Raw genomic sequence first — 22,365 nt, 5'->3', positions numbered from 1 at the left:
ATCTTAACTCAAGAGGTACGAGCGTTTAAAAAAACTTGACCAGGATTCCAATTTTAAGCGGGAATGTCAAAACCCGTTGCATCGAGTGCTTTCAAGTCCTTCACCCAACCTCGTTAAGTGTTCACCCATGGAAGAGTGCACGCCGATTTGGCCATTGCTGTAGGCCACAGGTGAGGTTGATATTGGTGATGATCGTCCAAAGCGCCCGTCGCACGGAATCCATCGTGGAAATCACATTTTAGTGCCTGCGTGTTTGGACGTTCAACGAACCAACGAAGGAACTTATGTACGTATATACTGTGCGAACGAACGAACGTGCATGTTTGTATGTACTGGAGAGCGAGCTCGTCTTCTTCTGCTTCTGCCTCTACTACTACAACATCTTCCAAAAATGCTCCAAGGGAGTATGTAGTTAGTGTCCAAGTGAGTGAGGTCATGTGTACATGTCAATGTATGTGATTTTCATCCTATTCTAAATTATGTGGCGATCGGTTTAGTGACAAGCTTTCGTGATTTGATAGGAAAAGAGGTGCGAGCTTTGCACCCTGAAGGACCCTATCGGCAAAATTTCTCCCGTAGCTCAATCTTACCAGGTATCCCCATCTCCAGTTGTTCCAATCTTGACCAGGAAAGTGTCGGCTCCGTCGAGACCATGGATTATTAACCCTGGGAACAACTTGGATGGGGATAAAACCGCTTTGGGACAACGTTTGAACGTTGAACAATATCGTTCGCCAAAACTGTCCAGATACGAGGATTCGCGTAAACGAGTGCAAAGCACCAAACGCCACCACAGACATCGAAGTGCCAGTGTGAGTGGAAACTATCTTATGAGGCAACGATGGAGTACCAATTCGGGGAAACTCAACCCCGACCAACTGGACATGATTTCGAACCTGAGCCAAACTAACAAGGTAAGACTTGTAGAACTCGATCGAAAAACGAACGCGATTAAATGTTGAATTTTCCCGGAAACTAGGGGTAAATGAATAGGTTCCATGCCAATGAATCTATCTTGGCTTTTGTTCATTCAATCGCAAGTGAAGTGCAGCATCACTGTAGAGAAATGTCCGAAATGTCCATCATCCATGATCACGAAAATGCCATTTCCGCCAACTTAACTTGTTTTCTGACTTAATGAAGCATCAAGGCAATGTGTAGTTCCATTTAAAAGTTTCGGATTCGCAAAAAGAACAACATTAATGGTGGTCCACCAACTTAATGATGTGTCCAGCCCTTGGTGCTACCATGCCTGTCCATTATTGTGTCTCTTTTTGAAATTGAGCTGTGCTTTGATTGGATTCAATGATTCCCAAAACCAAATTGACATCGATTTACTCGTCTCTCCTCAGTTTCGAGCTAGAACGGTTCTTGATGATGGTTCATCATTTGTCGTAGAACCAGAACCAATTTAGCCTCAAAGGCAGAGATGAGGAAAAGGGAAAGAAACCGGGGCTGATGCCGAGTTGTCGATCAATACATCATATCCTGTTGTGGGATATTGGTATCTTGTTTTCAAACGTGAACCACGGAAGCATGAATAATGAACAATGAACAACGACCATTTGCAGCCCTTACAGTTACGTACCGTACGTAGCAAACCATTGCCGCTGATGGCAATAATGGTACTGAGATCTAGTTGGAAATGCGAGAAAATCGAATGAATACTTGCCAATTCATGATGTCATTAGAGGTGGTAGCCCTCCATCGGTTGCCAAATTGAAGAAGAAACAAAGACCGGAAATTCATTATTCACCAGTGCGACGAGTACTTAGTGTGTGTGCGAATGGTGCTAGGAGAACCAAGGCATGTCAATTCGTCCGTTTGAATGCTAGCAAGTTCGACGTTGCAGCAGATCGAACACATTCATAGAGCAGTAGCAAAGCAGGGGTGGATGGATGGATGGCAGTGGTGATACTTGAAAACTGTTTCTCAGATGTCATGCTTTCATTGGATGGTTGAACTTCAGTGTCGATGATCGCATGCATACTGGAACGGTGTGAGGCCACCGGCACCGGTTTAGGGAGGTACAATCCAACCATAACTGGGCTTCATTCAGATTTTACAAAAATGTGTCATATCGGAAACAAACTTCCCGCTTGTGAAAATGCAAAACCAACCAGAGACGAGCTCAACGAAACCTTGAAGTGCAAGTTCCGCTCATTGAGCAAAAATGTGGTCCCGCCACAATACCCCTGTGTAATAATACTTGCACATTGCTTGAACCGTTGTTTATTAGCTTTAATGGTCGGAAAACCTGGTTTTGTTGGGTAGGCTAACAAACACCTTCTTTTTCAAGGTTTGTGGCTAACATCCCAAGTATTCCTTATTATTATCATCATTATTATCATCGGCATCATCAAGAGACTTGTTTTATAGCAGATTAAGTACGTCATGTATGAATGCTGTTAGACACACGCACGCACTAGCTCGCTCACAAGTCATTCCCAGCCCATCAAATAAGAGGCACAAAAAAAATCGAGAGAACGATTTTCTGCATGACACATCCAAAATGTAGCCGTCATATTGCGCAAAATTGACGCGTGCTCACGCGACTAATGTCATAGAATGGTACCATTGGTTTTGGTTTTGCTCTGTTTGACAAATCTTGGAGTCGAGGCGGCGAAGCAGCCCAATTGATCGGGCAAAAAAAGATGTATTTGAACTAGATTGGTTGGGATTTCTCAACCCGCTCGTCATCCCTCGAGTGACATTTTTACCCGGTAACTAAAAGTCATAATAAAAAAAGCTGTACCGATTCAGCTGTATGAAGCTGTTATTCAAGTAGCGGTTCTACAATCTACCGAACACTGTACGTTACAATAAACTTCCAAAAGATTTCTTACCTCTTTCAAGAACCACGCATTTCCGACCAAATCTAGGAACGGCTGTACGTCAAAAAAATGCGATACGGTAGGTAGAGCTAACCAAGAATACGTAAAATAATGGCGAATCCAATTTTGGAGGAGAATATTGAATTTCAATTGATTCCTACGAGGTCGAGCAGAGTTGTCCTGGGGCCTAAAATTATGACCTGCCGACCACTCAACAATTGTTTAGCAAACAAATACCGCGAGATCGGAAGACCCTCAAAGCCTAGTAGTAGCTGACAGTAGTATCGTTCACTCGCTCTGTCGTTGTGTCGCTCTCCCGCTCACTAGTCTCGTCTTTGGCCAGTGATGAAGGAAATACAGTCAAATTCATTTCTAATGATGACGGGGGCCAAACACTAGTCCGAAATCTTCCCTGGTCGTCTAAGTTCGGGTCGGTTTAGCCATGATTGACCAATGATAAATTCAAGGCCGTACTGTGTTGAGCATTGGTTTCAACGAGGATCGTGTTTCTTCTCTCCCACTCTCTCAGATTGGTGGTGATGCTAGTTGGATAGAAGACTTGAAAAGGACCCCCCTCTCCTTTGAAGGGTGAGAGGCATGGGAAATTGATTTCGATCCCTTGGACAGGGTCCTTAATTCAAGTCTGATCAACTAAGGTGTAATTCACTCCTCCACACCCAACAAGGAGACGTCAGTTGAAACGAATCTTGCCTAGTTTTTCAAGTTTTCCAACCGACCTCAAAAGCGATTTCTCAAGGCCTAAGCCTTGGAGGCCTTCAACGTGAATGAAATTCCGAGCCCTTTTAAAAATCGGTACTCGTATGTCTCGTTTTCAAATAAAAATTGAATCGATATGCACTTGAGGCTTATGGGCCAGGTCCAATCGAGAAAATAATCCACCTTGGAATGCTAATGGTGGAGCATAAAAAGTGATGTGAACTAAGGTCAAGCCAATCATAAGTCACTGATGATGCTTGATGCTTTTCGTGTTCACTCAAGTGTGCGAAACCCGACCAACCCACCACCGACCGCCAACACTCCACCACTCCGCAACTCCAACCAACCATTGAGCACGTCACAAGCTAAATGTGCGTCTGAAGTGAATCACGGCAATGTTTTTTTGCTCATGTTATGTTTCGCACTCACTCGAGTCCTGCTGAAGATCTCATGTTCAAGCGCGTGTGCCAATTTAAAAATTACTTTTGGAATGCAATGGAGCATAGAGGTCAGACATTTGGTGCGGAACAAAGAAAACACAGAAACGAGTCAATATAGTTTGACCTTCGTGCGGGTTTTTGTGATTCATTTCAAGGACGGCGTGACAAATGTTTCGCTCACTTTATGTTGTTTGTAGCATTATTATCTTGTTTGGACAACAAAAGGTTGCTCGCCAAATGGATTCATTGCCTTGACCTTCGGTGTCTAGTAACGTAGCACGCAGGTTCTTTTCAAAGCCGAGTATGTCACTCACTTTTTGCTTCACTCATCCTTTTGTGACCCAAAATCTCTAGTTTTAGATGGCTCCCCCCATTAAAAGATTGGGTTTGATGGGAGCACGGATGCATCGTTTCGCGTTGCGACCGAGACGAGCATTTTTTTGTTGATGGACACATCAAAACGACCGTTGTGTGTTGTGGTCAGAGTTGGATCGTTTTTATTATATTCAGGGATACCTGGAGCCAATTCAAGTCACTCAAAGCCATGGCACATATCTAAAAGAGTCGCAATGAGTGTCGTCATGACAATAGCGAAAAGAGAATACTATATGTCAAGAAATGAACGTTGGAGGAAAACGAGGACTCAAGCATTCAGAGAGTCAGAGATGGTCAAATCTTTCTCGGCGTCTGGTTGGTGGGCGCGATCAACCCTAGACAATGTAGTTGGTTAGAATGGACAAAATTCGAATGAATTCAAGAAAACGGAAGCAAGGTATGATAAATGACGATGGCTTCATTTCGTTTTTTCCCGCGATCAATCCTTGAAGTGTATAACTTGGTCTCCGGAGCAACAACCGAGGAGCTCGGCAGAAGTGACAGAGTGGCTCATCCAAATTATCGTAACCTCCGTGGGCGGTTGGTTATCTGTTGTATTGCTTCCCTCCTATCATAAATGGTTTGCAATGGCTTTTGATAGTTTTTCGTCGACCCTGGATGAATAAGAGTCATCGAATCCCGAATGATCTCGATCTTTGATTGGAAGATCAAGATGGGAACGATGACATTTCAGCATTAAGACCTCACAGAATCAGCGACTTGTCTCTGCATTTTTTACACTCTCCAATCGGTCTTTGGTATTTCGATTTTGGATGTGCGCAAAGGTGACACTCATTTGATAAAGTCATGAGTGGACAACTATTGACACTGATCATCATTCCAATGTGCAGAAGTGCTTGAAACTACTACCGATTTAATCCTTGGCTCTTGCCCGACTGACCAAGGAGGGCGTTAATTCTCTCGGGTTTGAGCTTGGAATCACAATAATTGTAAATGCATGACAGAATTGATTAAGTACCGCAAGATAAGACCGGAAGATGTAGCGGGGTATTTCAATTGAGACGCGCATCCATCATGAGGAGGTCGATGATGATGATGAAGTTGCCCACTGAATCCAGAGTCAATCCAACAGAGATTCTATGAATGTATCTCTTTGGCACATTCACTCCCAACTCCGAACTAATAAGGCAACCCAACATCCGGGCCTTATAAGGAGGAACCCCTCGAAATCAATAGTGGTAAATCTGTAGATCTGTTCATCCAACAACACGACACAGTGCTGACTGACTTGGTGCGTTGGATCCTTCGAACGTCCTCCTCCCCTCCTCCACCCTCTCCAAAGACAGGCGGTGCCACGAGAAGGAACTTGAATTGGGATAAAAATCAGCTTATGTGTCAATCCGGGCCGTCCTCAAAAAAATCTTTTTGGCCAAGTCAATTAAAATCCCCTCAACCCGAGGGCTCAGAGCAACTATTTTAGGAATGCTCAGATATCTTAAATTACTTGTTACCTCACCCATCATCGGGAGACAGGATGAGCCAAGTCCAATGTCAACAGGGGAACATTCTTCCAACACATTGAAGCAGAATGGCCAATAACGCGCTCCAAATGTAGGATCTAGGAGGATTATGGAGAAATCGACAAATATAACAGTGCGGACGCATAAAAGATATTGCACTGAATTATGGCGGAATGATGCTTGTTGAACAAGATCATTTTTCTTCCAAAGTGGTCTCGACAACAACATTGACATTGGCAACATTTCCCATCGAAGAATGCGCAACCCTGGTGTCAGGGCCGTGGTAAATCATGCATCAAATAGTAATCGCGCACCTCCGGAGAAGGACTCTAATTTGAAGCACTTTAAATGCATTCCGTGATTTGAATCTTGAACGGTCACAAACAGCCTTGTTCAACATGGCTCCGAACATTCCTTGGGCAACGCTTTGGTTGGCACTTTTATCGACTGAAGTGCATTATTTACATGTAGGACTGCTCTTTGTTCATCCACCATGACGTTTATGACGTGAGGCCAGTTTGGAAACCATTTAAGGCACCATTATGAACCTGAAATCCGAACTCCGTTTTCGTCACAAGGCAAAACCCGCCCAAACCTGTTCCAAGCTAAGGAAGGCATGAATAATACCTCATGACAACGACAACAACATGTCAATCGTCTTCTTCTTCTGTTATGTCTCGAGCATGGTCAACAATGCGTTTTGGTTAGGCCGGAGTGAGCGTCTCTTGGGGCCGTGCAGAGAGTGGGTGAATTGATCCAGAATGGGGTTCTCACTTTCTGCCCAGTCACCCATTAGTTCTTCAACCGGGTGTCAAGTTCTAGCCTCTGATGAGGAAAGCGAAGGAATCATGTTCCTACCGGAAAGCAGATACGTCGCCGGTCTAGACGTTTCCAATTGTCGTTTATATGGTCGCCTCCAAAGGTGTATCAATAATCAACAATCCTCATGATGATCGTAGAATTGTGAGCGATGCTCGCCGCGGCTCATCTCGTCACTCCATTTATCCACTCACTGGAAATGAGTCAAATGGACGATTGCCTTTGAATCACTGACGACGATGTTATCATGAGAATGCTCTCAAAATTTGAAGTGAAAGTTTGACTTTTTTTCATGCGCCTATGCTTTTTCCTCCGATTCATCCCTCTATCCGTCAAGACGAGCACAAATTGGTATAATTATTGTAAGTCATCAGACACCTTGCCGCTGGTATTTTTACACGCGGAACGCCATCTTTTTGGGTACAACCTGGTGAGGCGACCATGTAGCCTTTCGATTCGGTTGTTCAAGTATCGTCCTGAGTGTTGGTTGACCCCTCCTTCTTCCGCTTTACGAGCACCAAAACGGTTGAATTTTATGATTCTCATGCCAAGTTAAGGGACTCGGCATCCTTCCAATATCGGGCTTGTAGCTTCTAAATTGCAGTTCTTGGGGCGAGCATTAATGTCGCCGAATTTTGTTCGAGCAGGAATGTTGTGAAAATATGCTCCTCTACGAAGATTTACCCTTATTCATCAGTCGCAGCAGTAAGACCATGGAATTGAATGACGTTTTCGAGCACCTTTAAGTTAAATGCTCTAGGTCTGATCGATTCCACGTTCTCTGTGTTCTCAAAGTGGTAAAGTGAGCAAGATAGACAATGATGTTTTTTTTTATGTTCTCGTGTTGAAACGAGATACTTACGTACGTTCTAGAAAGAAAGGCTTGTAGTGAGCCACATAGGAATAATGGTTGGCTTTCCAGCCATTTATCGGGAATGACTTCCCAATGTTGATGTTGCCAAGAGCTCAATCAAATGGTTTTTACTAGTTGCATTTCTGTTGGGAGTTAAAAGCGGTAAAAAGAGTTGATCGGGTCATGGGGGTCGTCTCATGGCGTTTCCCTGACCTACTTCCATGTTTGTCAAAATAGGCTCAATAGAGAGTGAGAGCAAAGCCAATGAGATCATGGCTGAAGATCCTATCAAACAGACAGATATTCAAGCGCACAAACAAAACCGATCATCAATTGGCCGAGCCATCTGATGCGATGCGTGCATCTACTACAATGCAAACTAACCAACTACCCAATGGATCGTGTGGGTAGAAAGTCCCATAAATTTGGTTTCGGTTGTCGTTAGGGAGTTTTCTTGGGTTGTGCCGCGGAGTTGTCATCTTCATCCCAAAACGAGCTCTGAGCTGAGGATGAGCCTGTGCTCTGCCAGCCCACAATCCCCACAACCCAAGAAACTGGCTTTGTTCCGAGATATGAAAAGAAGATGTCAGGTCTTGTCAAGAAACAGAGCTTTTGATAGTCTCGCGAACAGACAATTGCAGAAAAATGGAGTCGGGTCTCTTTTCAATTTGCGATCTTTCAAATTGGATTGGTCTCAAGTGGACAAGAGGAAAATGGCGTCCATTGTGCATGCTATTTTCTTCATTTTGGCTCTGAAAGAGTAAACAAAGCGACGTGCCAAAGAGACTGAGACAAATTTGGAATGGATAAGGCCTGAAATTAAGTGAAAACGAATCCCGAAAGAAATAGCTCCTTTTTGGGGGTAGACCCCCGTCATGTGCACGGTATAGGAAGGTAGAGAGTAAAAATCAATTTTAATCTCGGAAAAGGCCTCAGCATTCTTTTTACCCATCTGCACTTGGTGGTGCCCGTTACCTACAAAAGGTAGTGCCTGCCCCCAGATAGCCTGTACCCATTTCTCTCTCACGAGGCATGCCATGAATGAAAAAAGTCCGAGTAGGCAAGGAGTGGTAGGAGTAGTAGTAGTAGACGTACGAGTACATCCATCCTTACTTACCTACATTCCTCATTGAGCCCAGCGTACGTACGCAGAAGGAGGTGGGGAGTGATTTTGAGTGAAAAGGGCTCGGGGATCCTGAGTGTGGTCTCTGGACGACCCAGCAGCAGGCTCTTTCACCTTTGTTTCCCTTCATTCAACATATTGCATGGATTCATCTCATGGCGATGGGCTCAAAATTACTGAAAGTTGGGATGAAAAGAAAAGGAAAGTTGCGGCGTCGTGCCATCTATGCACCCGATAGCATGGATGCCATGCATGGCCAAGAGCACGAGGGCCTTTTGGAATCAATTGGGACATTCAAGTATCATGATTGACCCAGAATTAGGAAGTGCTTCCTAGCTCCAATTGAGGATGAGGATTCTCTGCCAAGAGCAAGAAGATGAGAGCCGAACTTTGAATGGAGAAAAATAGGTAGACAGGCCCTCGAACTCCATCAGGAACGACCACGACGGTCGTCGATCTCAGTTGGTGTCGATGATTCACGGGCATTTTTGGACTTCCGCTCGGTTTTCCCACGCTAAAAGCGAATCAAATAAACAACCATGGTGGACAGATCAGCGCGACTGCATTGTAATATACCGAAAACACCGACAGAGACGCGTTCACACAAATTCCTTTTTTTTGCAAACCAACCACTGATGGCTAACCACCGCCATCCTCGATGATATTCAACCAGCATATGAAATGTGGTTGTGATGCAATACTTTCGGGTTGGTGTGAGCAACGTGGTATGCCCCCTTGAGTCTACTAGATACGGGTAGGAAGGCACGACGGTAGATATTGAATTTCAATGTGCAAGTCATGAAACCATAACGGTTGACATGGCATTCAGGAAAAAAAACTGTTTCTTTACCCATTTCTTTGCTATCATTAGTCATTCGTTAACGAGATCCAGTGCCAAGCCATAGGCCACTTCTTTCGGGTTGAGCTGACCCTCGGGACGTGTGAGTATAAGATCTTAATTTGACAGGGTGTCTAGTTCTTGCCCGTGGATGACTGACGGGCTTGTTTGCTCAACGAAAATCGCCTTAATGGTTTTATTTACATGACTCGAACTCGCTCCATCGACTTCGGATGGCTTAATCACCGACTTACCGACCCGTGTGAACATGATCCCATGTCAAAGGGACCCAATAGTGAAAAGATGTCCTCCCCTCCCCATTCCTCTCCGCCCCCAACAATGAGGTGGCTCATTCTTGATTACAGAAGAATAGCTGCTGATGTTACAGGCATTGGTCCGCTTTTTCTCCGTTCATTCTCTCTCCAGAAAACCTTGATAGGTCGAGAAACTCACGAGTCATCGGAAAACTTTCCTAATATTTATTTACTTATATGGAGAATGGAAAACCATCTTGAATCCTGACATTCCTCTCTACTTTTCAGAGGGCAGGTACAAAGGGCACTAGAGCACTTCAACGACAAAGATGTTGAGAAGATGCAGTAGAAGGGAAATGAGTGAGTCATGATGCGTTCTTCTCACAAAGGCTACTCTCTCTCTCTCTTCCTCTTGTTCACTTTTCTTTGGACCTCCAAAGCGATTGGAATTAGTTCAATGCTTCAACTTCCTTGCTTCACGATCCAAAACGGTACAGCAGTAGCAGCGGCAGCAGCAGCAGCAGGATCATTACCGTCTTCATCGTGATCCGTTGAGACGATCAGATTGCTCTCTTTGGACCCTCTTTACGAATCCTTGTTCGAGGCCTAATTTCTTTTTTGTGACCTCTGTCCTTTCACAATGAGGAGGAAGGCTGACAATGTTTGAAAGATGATTGTCACCCCAAGTTTCCGATACCAAATTATTGAACGGAAAGGCAGCCGGATCAGGTAGAAATCTTTCCAACTTATCGAGTACCTCGAGATCTTGGGCGAGATATAGCCAAGGAATGCTGTGATCGTAAGATTACGCTAGGAAATCAATATTTACATTTGCATCCTACCGAAAGCCAGAGAAATCCACATTGCAAGAACCAAGGTTGAGTTTTATGTTGTAAGTCCAGATTCTAGTCAATTTCAAGTTCCAAAAAAAAAAACCAGTCCATTCTCTGATTAGAACCTCTTGATGACATCTTTCAATAGCAAATAGTAAGGGCCCTTTTCGCTTCTTCCTTATTGAATTCTCTAGCCCGTGCTCACTTAAGGGGTGGTCTAGGATCTTTGATATCGTGGTCACTGATCAGTGAGCCACACAGTATGAACTCCTCTCTGAAGTGTGTGGGACGGCAACGGGGATCTCGTTGAGGAATCCATTTTGGTCGTTTCTCTCAACGACAAAGTATGTAAGATAACAACGGCGAGTAGGCCTTGCAGAGGGTAATGTATTAGTCTGTCCAAAGCTTGGTGATTTCTCCCCGGTGGGTGTCCAAAGTTCACGAGAATAAATTTACATGCTCAATAGAACCATAAAGTAACAACTTGGGGCGGACTGTGAGCTAAACATTGTTGCTGAAGGGGGGGCAGTTGTTCAAACACGTTTCCATGGTTTCCAAGTTAGAGTTCGAGAATATATGAAAAATGGGTTGTGCATGAACTTATAGTTTGCGCTTGAGATTGGGTAGACATGTCATTCATGTTTTAGCTGAGTGCATGTGAACCCTTTGGGCCAATGTTTATGTATCATTCGTTGGGGATTGGCGAACGAGAAAGTGCAACCTCGATCCACGCTTGATTCGTTGAAAAGGGTCATAGAGTCAGTCACCTCGTAGTTGCGATGAAATTTCCATAGAAACCATATCATTTGATGCTTTGAAATCCCTGTTTATGCCTAATTTTCCGCAATTTTCCGGAGAAAGTTGGAAACGAGGTTCAATTGGATGCATTGGTGGCTCCTCGAGTCTCTGGCCAAATGATTTTCAGTAATTACTCCTTGAGGTGGTCTCTCTTCCTTCCTGCCTCCATCTCTCTGCTTCTTTTCACCTGTTGGAAGGATGGGGTCTCGTCACTTTTGAATGGAAGCGCACTCAAATTGGTCATTAAACGATTTCTATTTTTTCTCGTTTCTAGGTATGTCACAATCCAGCCATTTGATCTGAAGTGCTTTTCGTACATTAGCTCTGTCTACGAGGCAATTGCAGAGAATTGAATTGCGTAGATTATGACACTCGTCGACGAGGTGCCCAATATTTCGTCAGCTAGATGGTTCGACAGACCATTCGATGGTAGAAAAATGTGCGTAGCTCATGGAGGTAGGCCGTTAAGTTTGATTCATTCAAGTAGCCTCGTAATTGACGATTGTTCGGGTTATTGATCGTAACAGGTAATAATGCTTACCGGGCTTTTATTGCCAGGTTGACCTCACTGGCTTTTTTTTCTGAGTTTGATGCGAGTTTTTTTTTCCAATCAACTCTGCGAGATATGAAAGTCATGAACTTGAGGAGCGCTTGTTCGCGAGTCTAACCATCAATATCAGAAGCATCAAGCACTCAATTAGACTGGCGTTGAAAATGGTTCTTCCGACAAGGTTGATCAGAACCCGAAGCGTTTCCATACGTTTCTTTAGGCTCACAATTAAAATCTCGCACATGGACTCATGTCATCACCACTTTTCCTGTGGGCAAGCTTCATGTCATAACGTGCTTCCCTACGGCCAGATGTCTAGAAACGTGCCAGCAAGGATGGGTTTCTTTCATTGGTTGGTCGGAGGTCTAAGGTCTCCTCAGCGTGACAGAGGGAACTAACGAATTTATTGATTTGTAAGTGGGTGCAAAACTGCCAAGTGTTCCTGTCCTGCCGAACATCTCCTTGCCCGGGGCCAACTCTTAAAACCATGGTCTCAAATCTCCTCGGGCGTCGCCCATCCACAACCGGAAGATCCACTGAGAATGATGATGATAAACACCGTGAAAATATCACATCAAAGCTGACATTGACCGTGAAATCACGGCTAAAATGTTTCGTTTCTTTGAGGAATTCCTTACCTGTAAACAAACTTTTTCATTTTACTTAACTTTAAATTCAAAATATTATCTGATACACCAACTCTATTTTGAACGAATTAGACTTGGTGTATCTGGCTAGCTGAGCATCATAGGGATACTCAGAATTTTGGTCAAAAACTTACCCAAATCTGATTTATCTTCTGGTACTCTCTGGTAATCCCTACAAATAATTATGGGCGCGCAAATTGAACAATAAATAAGCCGGAGAAAGAAGAGAGGTGGACTTCATTGTGCTTACCCACTGTGGTACCCACTACATTTTAAAAGATTTTGCTCAAATGCCAAGATTTCTAGTTGCGTTTTTCATTGTTGAAACAACACAAGGACCAACTTTGATAAACAGTGCATCATTAAAAGTAGCTCAATTAAATATATAAATCCATTGAAAACCTAATCGAAGATATTATTTTTGAAAACATAACTGATAAACATTGTGAGCATCATTAGTCACGTTTTCAATTGAAGTTTCATAAAAGTTCCATCGAACAGACGCTGATATATTACCCTTCAAATGTTGCATCAAATTTGACCGCAAAATGCTCCAGTTTTACCTTATGGAAATTGCCAGGAAATATATTATGCTTTTTCCAATGTCCAAAGAATAAGTAAACATGTTCCACTTTTTCTTGATGCATGTAGAAAAAGCAAAAAAAATGTTTATGATATATAAACTTGCTTAAAATAAACAATTCACAACCATGATGTCATAATTGGCAACCATGAGGTCATTCATTTTTATCTTGAATTGGGAATTTATCTATTAACTTTTTGATGAATGAATATTTAGTATGTAGGAATAATCATTGCAAAAATTGACAAATTTGAAAATTATATTGTCAGATGCTTCTTTTTTAATATTTCAAGTATATGATGGGCAAGCAGAGCTGTCCATGTTCAAGAAAAAGCCATCGGTAATTTTATATCCTGAATAGGCTTTGAGTGCCAACATTTCCTATTTTTGGGCTTTAAAGAAATGTTTCAGGAAGTCAAAGAATATAATTTTTTAGTCCTATCGAAGAAGATATCATTTATTTTGGCAGTTAGTTATTTTTCAATCTATTTTCTGCAAAATGCAACTTTCCAAGGTAATAACGGGTCGGAAAATAGTTTCCTTTTGGTCAAAAGAGTTCTTTTGGTTTATGAAAATTAGGCAAAATAAGTTCCGAAAACGTAAAACAAACATAAATGGATGATTAATGTTTTTTACGATCTTCTTGCCCTTTTGGCTGAGAAATATTCGCCAACAAAAACTTCATTTTCATATAGACTCACATTCATGACTTCTAAATTAAAAAGTGAAAATCACACTTTGAAGCATTCTGAAATCATTTTTCAGGACAAAATAGATGTATGGTCTCTAAAATCAAAATCATCATCAGGTGAGAATCTATAGCAATTGGATACAAAAAGTATTCACTATGACGCATGCATTCTTTGGAGGAGATAATCAAAATAAAGGAATTCATAAAAAATAGAAACGAAAGAAATGCGAAATGAATATGAACGTTTTCATCCTTCGCTTTTTAGGGAAAAACAGTTTGAAAAAGCACACTTTTTCATATGAAATATACTGTATACAGGGTGGGCAATTTTGAGAATCAGCTTGACTTGACTAATGAGCCACCTTCATCTTAGCCTAGCAAGACTAAAGCTCTAGTCGAGACCATTTTTTGGCTCATTCAGATCAAGATGTTTTATAGGCCATCAAGGCTTTGAGGCTTTCGAGTTCTCCTGACCCTGATGGTGTGACATCTCAGTTTCTGATGAGATGCTCACTGGTTCTTGCTCCTGTTTTCTTGTACTTGATGCGTTGCATCTTGGATTAGGGCAAGTTTACATTCTCTCTAAAGTTGGCTCCTGTTGTTCCAATTTTTAAAAGGGGAAGATAAGTCGCTCCCCATTAAATCTGGGCCGATTTCTCTCACCTTGAATATTGCGAAGGTGTTTGAGAAGACCATGAAGTTCAAACTTGTAGAGTTTTTTGAAGTCCATGATGTCCCTCTTCCTCCTAGTCAGCACGGGTTCAAAGCACATTTTAGCCCGAAATGTTGAGGAACTTTCTTCCATCATGGATTTAGGGCAGTCCTCCAAAAGAATGAAAAGTTCGATGAGCATATCCAGCTGAAGGTGGGTAAAGCTTTCAGACATGTGCTTATACGATGTATATACAAGTTTCAATCTGAATATGCTGCCATTTGAGCTCCAGTGAGTTCATCAGGTTGCAAAAGGTTGAGCAGGTCCAAAGATGTTTTGCCAGGAACATCGACGGTATGAGAGAGCTTCGGTTTTGGGAGAGATCTTTGCTATTCACCCCTAATGAGGACTATCTTTTGCTGAAAAGGTCCCCAAATACTTGTATTGATAATTGGCACCCCAAAAAAAAATTGATTTAAATTTAGTAAATTGCTAATGTCAAAGAACTGATAATTTAAATGGCCAAAATCAACATCATGAACTCGTTTTTGAAACACTTGAAATTGCTCATAACGCCTTACACACGACTTTCATCGATTATAGCATCAACTTGCACCTCAAGGAGCCTGGTTGAAGGAGTTGGTACTACCAAGACTTGACCATCTTGCCAATGAATGGATCGATGCCTGAACAGTTCTGTCTTGTAACAGAAATGCGTGAGAGCTGGCTTGAATGGACAAGATAAGCAAATTTCACACTTTGTTAAAAGCAATCTGACATGAAAAGTAAGGCAGGGTGGAGATGAGATTCTATGAAACTCCATGAAATTGCATGCAATTCTCAATTTCAATGAGGAAGCAATGATCCACTTGTCCGTGCTTTAAAGGAATCTCGCCCCCTCCGCTATCTTGACCATGACCGGCCAACCAACCGACTAACCAGTGTGCTTCTCCTATGGCCAGCCTTGAGGCTCATGAACCGACCATTCGTGTTTGCGAGTCATTAAGACAAATGAATAAGCAAATGAGTTAATTGATCACGTTCTTAAACTCGCTCATCCGTTGTACTGGGAGTGCAGGTGTTTATATGGCCATATGGGTACATGTACCTGTACACATGAGATCTCGGGTCCCCGTCATGTACATACAGTATTCAGCATCTGACAATGCTCAAGACAAGGTTAAATATTAATGCATCCACCCTTTAATGAGGTGCACACTACTTTACCGATATCCGTGGTCATATCCTTGAGTGAGTATTGGATTGGTATCGCCCTTCTCGGTAAAAAAAAATCGAATATACCCATCTATACGTAAAGCATGAGGTTCCCTTGTGGGTACATTGGGGGACCATATTTTTGGTTGGCCACCTATTTGAGATTATTTTGCTCTTCGGTCTCCGGTCTCTGGTGGTTCTTTCGAGGATTAAGCATCTTGATCAGGCCCAATCGTCCAATGAACTAGTGCTAGGAGTGACCATAATCCGAGATCAAACCATCGCAATTACGATCGCATGATTTGCGGACAATTAGTTGGCTGCACCCCTCTAAATATATTGATCAGGATGATGAACCAGAACCTGTAATACAGTACGCTAGGTAGGTAAGGCTGTAGTTAAATGTTGCCTCTTTCTTCGTACTCGAACATCCGAGATTTGTGGCTGCATATTTCAAATACAGATATCATTTCTGCTCGCATCCGCCAAGGTCGGGTCTGGGCAATGCGGAAGAATTGATCGCTTCACAATGCAGACAGTGAATAATCAACATAATTGGACCAATTCCCTCCGATGACGATCAACCCCCAAAACTCCCTCCAAACAACGTCGTGGCCTTCTCTATCCGTTGAAAATGTGTTGGTCGTTGAGACAGATCATTTTTTTATCAGTAGGGAAGATTTATTTATACTCTGTTAAACAAGCATATCAGAATAAGCTCAATGCAGCAGCTTTCTTGATTTATTGGCTGGCTATAGTGATTTCTAGACATTAGTATCTTGTACCCACGTGAATGTGAATGAGTCGGTGCGATCTGTGATGAGCGAGTAGCGTGGGAACTTTTTCAATTTGATGTGATGATTGTTTTGCATGTGCATTTGGTATTGGTAGTCACGTCTATTCACCTCATTTCTTAGGGTGGCAACAGCCCAATTTGATAAGGAGCAATTCCGATTGGAAGGGTCGTAGAATCTGGCCTGATCATATGTACTAGCTACATACTTACTGACTCTCCCATTTGTTTGAGTACGCATTCTGTACCGATCTGCCATTAGGCAATCGTTTCGTTAAGGACGTGTCGTGAAGGAAGCCCAGTTGAATTATGAATCGACAGCAGGACTAACAACCACGATTTGAGCGGAAACATGAGGTGATTAAAGTCTTAATTGCTTCTCAGACACTCTCGTCACAATATTTCGGGGGGAACAAGCGACAGGATGATAACGCCATAACTGATGCATAAACTACCGTAATGTAGCTGCTCAACACTGAGCAGTCACTGCATTACTTTCAAAGTGTCGAACAACCGTTGGGAGAACGAGAGCATGAGAGATTCTTTCACATCGCATGCAACAAGGCCACCGATTCGCGGGGTCATGGTGGGACATGCCGGTCTCTTCCACCGGATGGTTTCGTCTCAACTTCGTCAAGTAGGTCGGTCTCCTCTCCGTTTTCACGTCAACACTTTAGACAGACAGACGCCTTTATTATGCTCTTGCTTTTGTTTTCTGCTTCCTCGTTTTGAGTAAGAATTGAAGTTAGAGAACAGTTGGACGCCACCACCTTGAACCAGTGGAGAGGTTACGCAATCACCAAATTACATTCCTTCATTAGTGCAAAAAGATCGATGAGTTGGTGTAGTACGTGCTTACTAAATCAAGCGATCGCACTCCGTCGACTGTCCAATCCCATTCAGATTTGAAATTCATCAGAGCCCTCTTCTTCTCCTTTGCTGCTTTGCTTGGTTAGCCACGAGTGATGTGTTGGTGGTATTAGTAGTATTAGTGGTGATGATCATCATCATCACCATCATCACTACGAACAATCTTGGTTTAGAGCCTTATGGATCTTAGATCTCGCAATGGTCCTGTCGCTTGAAATTGAATGGGTTGATGAACCTTCGAGTCTTTTTCAATGTAAGCAAATAAGCCAACAAACCTTAGAAGAAATAAACAAAAGTAGCTAGGAAAGAAGTAAAAAGTAAATCTGGCCAGGATTTATTGGGCTCATTAACGGTGGATTACGACACACTGACCAATCAGTTCTTGAAATATTAGCAGTTTTGTAGTGAAATGTGTTTTTGATGAGCCTCTTTTGTTTGTCTCAAAAAGACCCATAAGCAAAGTTTGGCTAACCTCCAAAGTAATTATCATCACAATGCAATTTTGTAGATGGATATATCTTCTGTCCCCATCGAGCAAAATCGGTTTCGATTTGCTCTTGATGAGTGTAAAAAAAATGAACGAGAAAGGACAAAGAGCGATCCATCACGCCGATATTGGAATTCCCACTGTCCCCCATTAAAGATTAGATCGATGATAATGGGGATCACGGTGACCCGGTCAAAAAGCTGATTTCGGAAGTGGAACCTGGCCCATCATGATAACGAGAATGATTCTCGATTTTTTTTTCATTTAATGTCAAACTGTGCAAGACCAAAAAAAGTAGGCTCCAGTCGGCATTGCCGAGAAATACTTGCTGACTTTTCGGCGCATGGACGGCACATGGCTGTATGGCTCTTGTTTGGCAAATTGCATTTCAAAATGGAAAAAAGCCTCAACAACAAGCCATTTATTTCCGTGTCCGCATGGCTCTTCTAGTACAGGGTTGGCCATGGCTTGTGCGACTTTTTCCTGGTCATTATCCACGTTAGGAAGGGTTGCTCATCAATAAAAGAATACCACCCCTAGCAACCTAGATGAATCATTTGGAGCACCCTGTAAAGATAACTGGTGGCTTCGCTCAATTTGGAGCGAATGACAATGCCAGACCTGCTATGTAGAGCAGGGCGAGCAAGCTCTGCTTTGTCATCATTCAAATGAGAGCTACAGTAAATTGCCCGATTTTTCATGATGATTGAATGAAATAGAACAACCAACTTGGTTCAAAAAGCAAGCTGCTCTAGTATGTACTACACGTAGATAGTCAACGAGGGATAAGTACACGGGCCCATAAAATGGCACAAATTGAATCCATCCGGAACGAAGCAACGAACGTGTACGGAGTATATCCTACGGTGGGCCTGAGGGGCTCTGAATGAAAGTTCAATTTGGATCTCGTCAAGAACTTCGAGTGTGACCAATTGGACTTTATTTCAAATTACTTCAACAGCCTCATCTTCTGTTAAGAATGTTGTCCAAGTTGTGCTGGTACATCTTGCACCACTTGTGCGCACGCACTGGAGGTGAATGTGTGCGCAAGAGAGTTCTTGAGTAGTTGCGAGGTAATTGAATTTTGCACTTTGCTTCCATTTGGTCGTCTCTAGAGTGAAGACAGACCACCAAACGTGTGCAATTAATAACACAAAAGACCTCTCAATACGCAACGTGACATGGAGACTTTTCTCCCACTGGACCATTTTCTGTCGGCCAGCGTTAGATTTCATTGTCCTTTTGCCCAGGCTCAACCCATAGTGGAAACTCTTGGACAACTTAAAGTGCTCCAAAGGACTTGCTACTCTGTTGTCCTGTATACTGTATGTACGTAGGTGGCATTGAAGAGACAGGGTTAAAAAGAGGTGAAATCATGACAGATGTGTCCACCCGTCCAACCAAGACACCGAGGACGAAGAAAAAACTAAAAATTGAAGTTAAAGCTGGTCATTTGAACTATTGTAAGAAGCGGATTTGGCTCTCAAGTGGAGCATACTTGCTTGGTATGTCGCTAGGCACCCGTTGCCCAGGCAAATATTGTACTTGTTCACGATTGAATCCATTAAATCGCCCACAACTTTCATCTTCCTAATATCTTATAACCGGAATAGATTATCATAAGGATTTACGGTACATCTGCAAACTGGATAAATGATTCAAATCCGCTTTAGTTGCCAAGCCAAATCCGTAACAATTTGGTTGAATAGTGCAAAATCTCACCGAGGCATAGCACGGAGGTTAGTACAGCAAGATTTGGAGAGATGTACGAGTAGCAACCAAAAGCCTTAAGGGCCTCAGGGCTTTTGGGCTTCAACAAGAGACAATCATCTCCACATCTCACAAATGAGTCACTTTAATTGAATGCTTCCTCTTTTCCCTCACCTTACTTTGTCGCCAGTTAAGCTCACACTGCTGGGTAAGGTGGGGTTATTGTTTGTCGAGTTTTCTCAGAAAAATCTGAGCCCCCGTTGTTGTTGTTGTTGTTGTTGTTGTTGTATTTTTAAGTTGTTTGCTCTGGCGTGGGAAGGCTTCTTGTCGAGCTTAAGATATGCAAATGAAGATTGAGATTCCATTTCAATACTAGGGAAGATGACGGGGATAACCGGGAGAAAGAATGACAATTAGCTGGGATGAGGGCATGTGTGCCATGATTATTTTGGCAATAGCTTGGACCATAAAATCATCAAGAAGGCTGTAGCAGGCAAATTAACGAGGCTCCCCCCATGGTATCAAGGTCAATTGCGGTCTATAAAATTTGCAAAACAAGGAGACGTGATGATGCTTGGCGGGTGTGCATTCTAAATTAGAAAAAAACAGGCTCGTGCCTCCCAGCAATGGTCGAATGAATGCAATAAATCCCAACTAAAAAGACTTCCATTCTCGAATATCCACAACATCAGCACAACAGTGAGATGGAGAGTGAGTGAATTCTGTTACAAGAGCACAAGAGGACAAGGAACAGTACAGTTTTCGAGCTCTTTTAACCGAGGCCTCGATGATGAAAGTTATTGTCGATCCAAACCATTTTTGTGCGGTTGTCCTCTGAATTGAGAGAGACGGATTGCCGGACCAACTAAGCTGAGGGAACTTTGTACATGAGTGACTCTATTTATGCTCTATTAACCATATGAAACCACTGTATCACGTCGGAAAGAGCCAAATCTTAACGTGACAAACGAAAATCTACTAGAACTAAAACCAAAATCAAAACAAAATCACGGCGCGATGGATGACAAATGTGGGTATTTTTCATCCTACTCTTAATTACGCCGACATAAATAATTACCCGCACCCCATTATTCGCACACACGGCGACATTCAAATGGCGGAAGAGTTTTATATCTACCAAGCCCCAAGCAATAATTGAATTTACTTCACACTCGCACAAATCATGCATCATTGATTAGCAACGATTGTGTTTTGGACGTGGGCAGAAACCTTGACGAGAAGAATTGATTTATTCATCTCAGAGCGCCATCGTTTAATGTAGATTTTGAATCAACAAAACAGCGCTCGCTCATCTCAATATAGACCTCCAAAGAGATAGGTCATTTCAGTTGTGCTCAGTTGTATTTCGTTGGCCAGCCCACGGGTATTTGAAAGGACATGAGGGCACAACCAATGGGTCGACTTTGAACAAAAAAAAATCTGATGATCTAGCTTGTTGGGGGCCGTCAAGAACTGGCCAGTTCTAGTAACTTGGGGCTAGCTAACTAGCATTTCCCCATTCCTGTTAGTTTCCAAAGCATTTGAAGACGTCTAATGAAGGCCCAGAGAATAACATTCCTACCGGATCATCTGGATGAGTTATCGTCAGCTCTGGCAGAGCAAGCTAATATCCTTATACGTGTTAAGATCTCGACCACTGTCTCTATGGCCTCAGGCATCGCCATTACTTGATGACTTCTAACTAGCTTCTTTACTGGCTAGCTGACAGACCACTCCAATGCAAATTACACAAGCCATTACAATAATCCGTTTGATTAGTTTTCCGCTCAAGCCAATCGCTTAAGTAAGCTAATCGAGTGGGGTCCTTCTGAGCCACCCTTGCGATTTATTTCTTGAGCAAGATTCTCCACCTCTTGACTCTCACGCACCATCCATGTACGAGTACTATTGGGCATGAAAACCGAACTTTCACCGCCTATGTAAACTTAGTAGTATACTAACTCCACTGTCTATCATTAGACCTGAGCTTTGCATTATCGCCCGCCAAGTGGGAACTTCTGAAGTTCGAGGAGGAGTAGGAAAAAAAATATATCGGCTCATGCAATATTTGAGCGGCTTTGATTTACTATCTTGGTTGGCTCGTCACTCCCGAAATCCGAGCCCCTTCGTAGATTCATGATCGCCGTCTTCCAGGTCGTTAACATTTCCTTTGCACTTTGCTCTTGGCTGCCCAACTTGCTAATTTTCTTTCAATCTGGTCATTATTCAGTTATCTAAGCATGTGCAATTCCCTGCAAGTTTTTCCCTGAAGGTCCTGCAATCGGGAACGCAAAATGTTTACTTGGATCCGTACGAGTACATGTTGTACACAGCTATCAGAGAAAATGCTGGATATTCTGATGATTATGATTGCTCTTGCCGTGGAATATTAATTCATTATTCGAATCAGAGAGAATGTGCGTCGATTGGCGATTGTGCAGGCTGGACAAAAAGATACAGTAGGACCGCTATTCATTCCCTCACTCATGAGGAGGTGCCAATTTCTCCGGTCATTGAACATCCGAGCTTGAACGAAAGATTGATTCAGGAGATTTCTTCGGCCAAAGTCAACTTTCACCCCCGACTTGCCACTGGAAGGCCCTGATTCAGGATTTAAAGAGCACGAGCAGACCAGCACACACACTTCCACCAAAAACAAGTTTGCCGTTAAAAATGCCATTGATAATCTGATCCAAATTTGGGAGGCTCGCGGATCTCCCTCACATGCCAGCAATCCTTTGAGTTAAAAAAACTTCCCCGCGAGGACATTTCCGAAGTTTGAAATTTTGCTGACCAAAGCAA

At 42.8% G+C, this 22,365-nt stretch overlaps 1 protein-coding gene across 1 annotated transcript in view; it reads left to right on the top strand.

The window, feature by feature from the left end:
• The first annotated feature begins 477 nt into the window (after positions 1-477).
• LOC131878962 (rap1 GTPase-activating protein 1-like) overlaps positions 478-22,365 on the top strand; it is a 56,184-nt gene continuing 34,296 nt past the window's right edge. Inside the window, exon 1 of the mRNA XM_059225128.1 lies at positions 478-914. Within this exon, the coding sequence (XP_059081111.1) occupies positions 831-914 (84 nt within the window). The 5' untranslated portion in view covers positions 478-830. The remainder of the gene's footprint in view (positions 915-22,365) is intronic.

This window comes from Tigriopus californicus, chromosome 4 (genome assembly GCF_007210705.1).
Source record: "Tigriopus californicus strain San Diego chromosome 4, Tcal_SD_v2.1, whole genome shotgun sequence".
Classification (NCBI taxonomy): domain Eukaryota; kingdom Metazoa; phylum Arthropoda; class Copepoda; order Harpacticoida; family Harpacticidae; genus Tigriopus; species Tigriopus californicus.
This window is presented reverse-complemented; position numbering and strand designations above follow the sequence as displayed.